The sequence below is a fragment of the Helobdella robusta genome (genome assembly GCF_000326865.2).
Source record: "Helobdella robusta unplaced genomic scaffold HELROscaffold_10, whole genome shotgun sequence".
NCBI lineage: Eukaryota > Metazoa > Annelida > Clitellata > Rhynchobdellida > Glossiphoniidae > Helobdella > Helobdella robusta.
The window spans coordinates 2,718,568-2,720,160 of record NW_008703571.1 but is presented as its reverse complement, the minus strand read 5'-3'; the positions used below and the strand labels follow the sequence as shown (position 1 = coordinate 2,720,160).

General features: G+C 38.8%; 1 protein-coding gene across 1 annotated transcript in view; it reads left to right on the top strand.

The window, feature by feature from the left end:
* Positions 1-1,343, top strand: part of HELRODRAFT_166730 (hypothetical protein) — a gene marked incomplete at both ends in the record, with an annotated part of 4,420 nt that extends 3,077 nt beyond the window's left edge. The window contains one exon of the mRNA XM_009011953.1: positions 73-1,343. Coding sequence (XP_009010201.1) covers positions 73-1,343 — 1,271 coding nt within the window. The remainder of the gene's footprint in view (positions 1-72) is intronic.
* Between the last annotated feature and the right edge of the window lie 250 nt (positions 1,344-1,593).

Genomic DNA, 1,593 nt, shown 5'->3' with positions numbered 1-1,593 from the left:
CTGCTACCCCTGGCGTCCGGGTGTGGTGTGCCGTGGTGCCAAATGCTAGTGAACCACTAATTATTAATCCAGGAGTGGTAGAACAGTTAAAGTTGGTAACGCCTTATGTAGTACCTGCTGCAGGGGTATTATCTGCCAGTGGTTCATTGGTCAATTTAGGGACCTTTTACAATGTTGACGCCCCCCATGGGCAGTGTCAAGAGAGATACAATAAAATTCAGAACCGTGACGTTGATGACGAGAAAGATGATGAAGTTTGTGAATTTAATAATTGTAAAATAGATGGCAGCGTAATTACAAATAAAATTCAGAACCGTGACGTTGATGACGAGAAAGATGATGAAGTTTGTGAATTTAATAATTGTAAATTAGATGGCAGTGTAATTACAAATAAAATTCAGAATCGTGACGTTGATGACGAGAAAGATGATGAAGTTTGTGAAGTTAATAATTGTAAAATAGATGGCAGCATAATTACAAATAAAATTCAGAACCGTGACGTTGATGACGAGAAAGATGATGAAGTTTGTGAATTTAATAATTGTAAATTAGATGGCAGTGTAATTACAAATAAAATTCAGAATCGTGACGTTGATGACGAGAAAGATGATGAAGTTTGTGAATTTAATAATTGTAAATTAGATGGCAGTGTAATTACAAATAAAATTCAGAATCGTGACGTTGATGACGAGAAAGATGGTGAAGTTTGTGAAGTTAATAATTGTAAAATAGATGGCAGCATAATTACAAATAAAATTCAGAATCGTGACGTTGATGATGAGAAAGATGATGAAGTTTGTGAATTTAATAATTGTAAAATAGATGACAGTGTAGTTGTAGATGGAGTTCCTAATCGAGATGTTGATGAGGAGAAAGACGATGAAGGTAGTGAAAAGAGTTGCAAGGTTATGATCAAGGATATAGGTAGAGCTGATATTAGTCAGGAGAAGAAGGATTCCGCAGTGAATAAAATTAATAAATATAAATTTGAACTTGGTGAAGTTGGTAGTTCCGGTATTGGGCTTGTGGACAGATCAAATGTTGTCGGTCGGGATGTAAACTATGTTGTGAGAGTGGCTGAAATGACAATCGACGGGGTGGATGAAACTAATAAGGTTTTGACAAAATCAAGGGAAGATGTTAGAGAATCACCACGAAATTTGGATGGAATTGGTAATAGCGAGAAGCAAAAGGTTGTTGAACATTTGGACGATGTCGATGAGGAGGAAACTGATGGTCAGTTCAACCGTGGAAAAAAGAAAAAGGCAGACGAACATAAACTCGACTTAGACGAGGCAGAGGAACACGTCGATGATGATGTGGGGGGGAGGATGTGTGACTGAGAAGAAGAAATTTTGCCAAGAACAACACCAATGTCAAACGCTTACGAGGTGTTGGGAATGGGCAAAGACAAGAAAAAAGAATTTCTTGGTTGAAGATGAGGTCTTGTACCACCGGGATAGGGTAGTGGGTCACCAGGTGAAGCAATTGTGTTTGCCGGCAAATAGGATTCAGACGGTGATGGAGATGGGGCACGACAAACCTTTTTCAGGTCATTTGGCCGCGGATTCGACCAGACAACGGATAGCACTT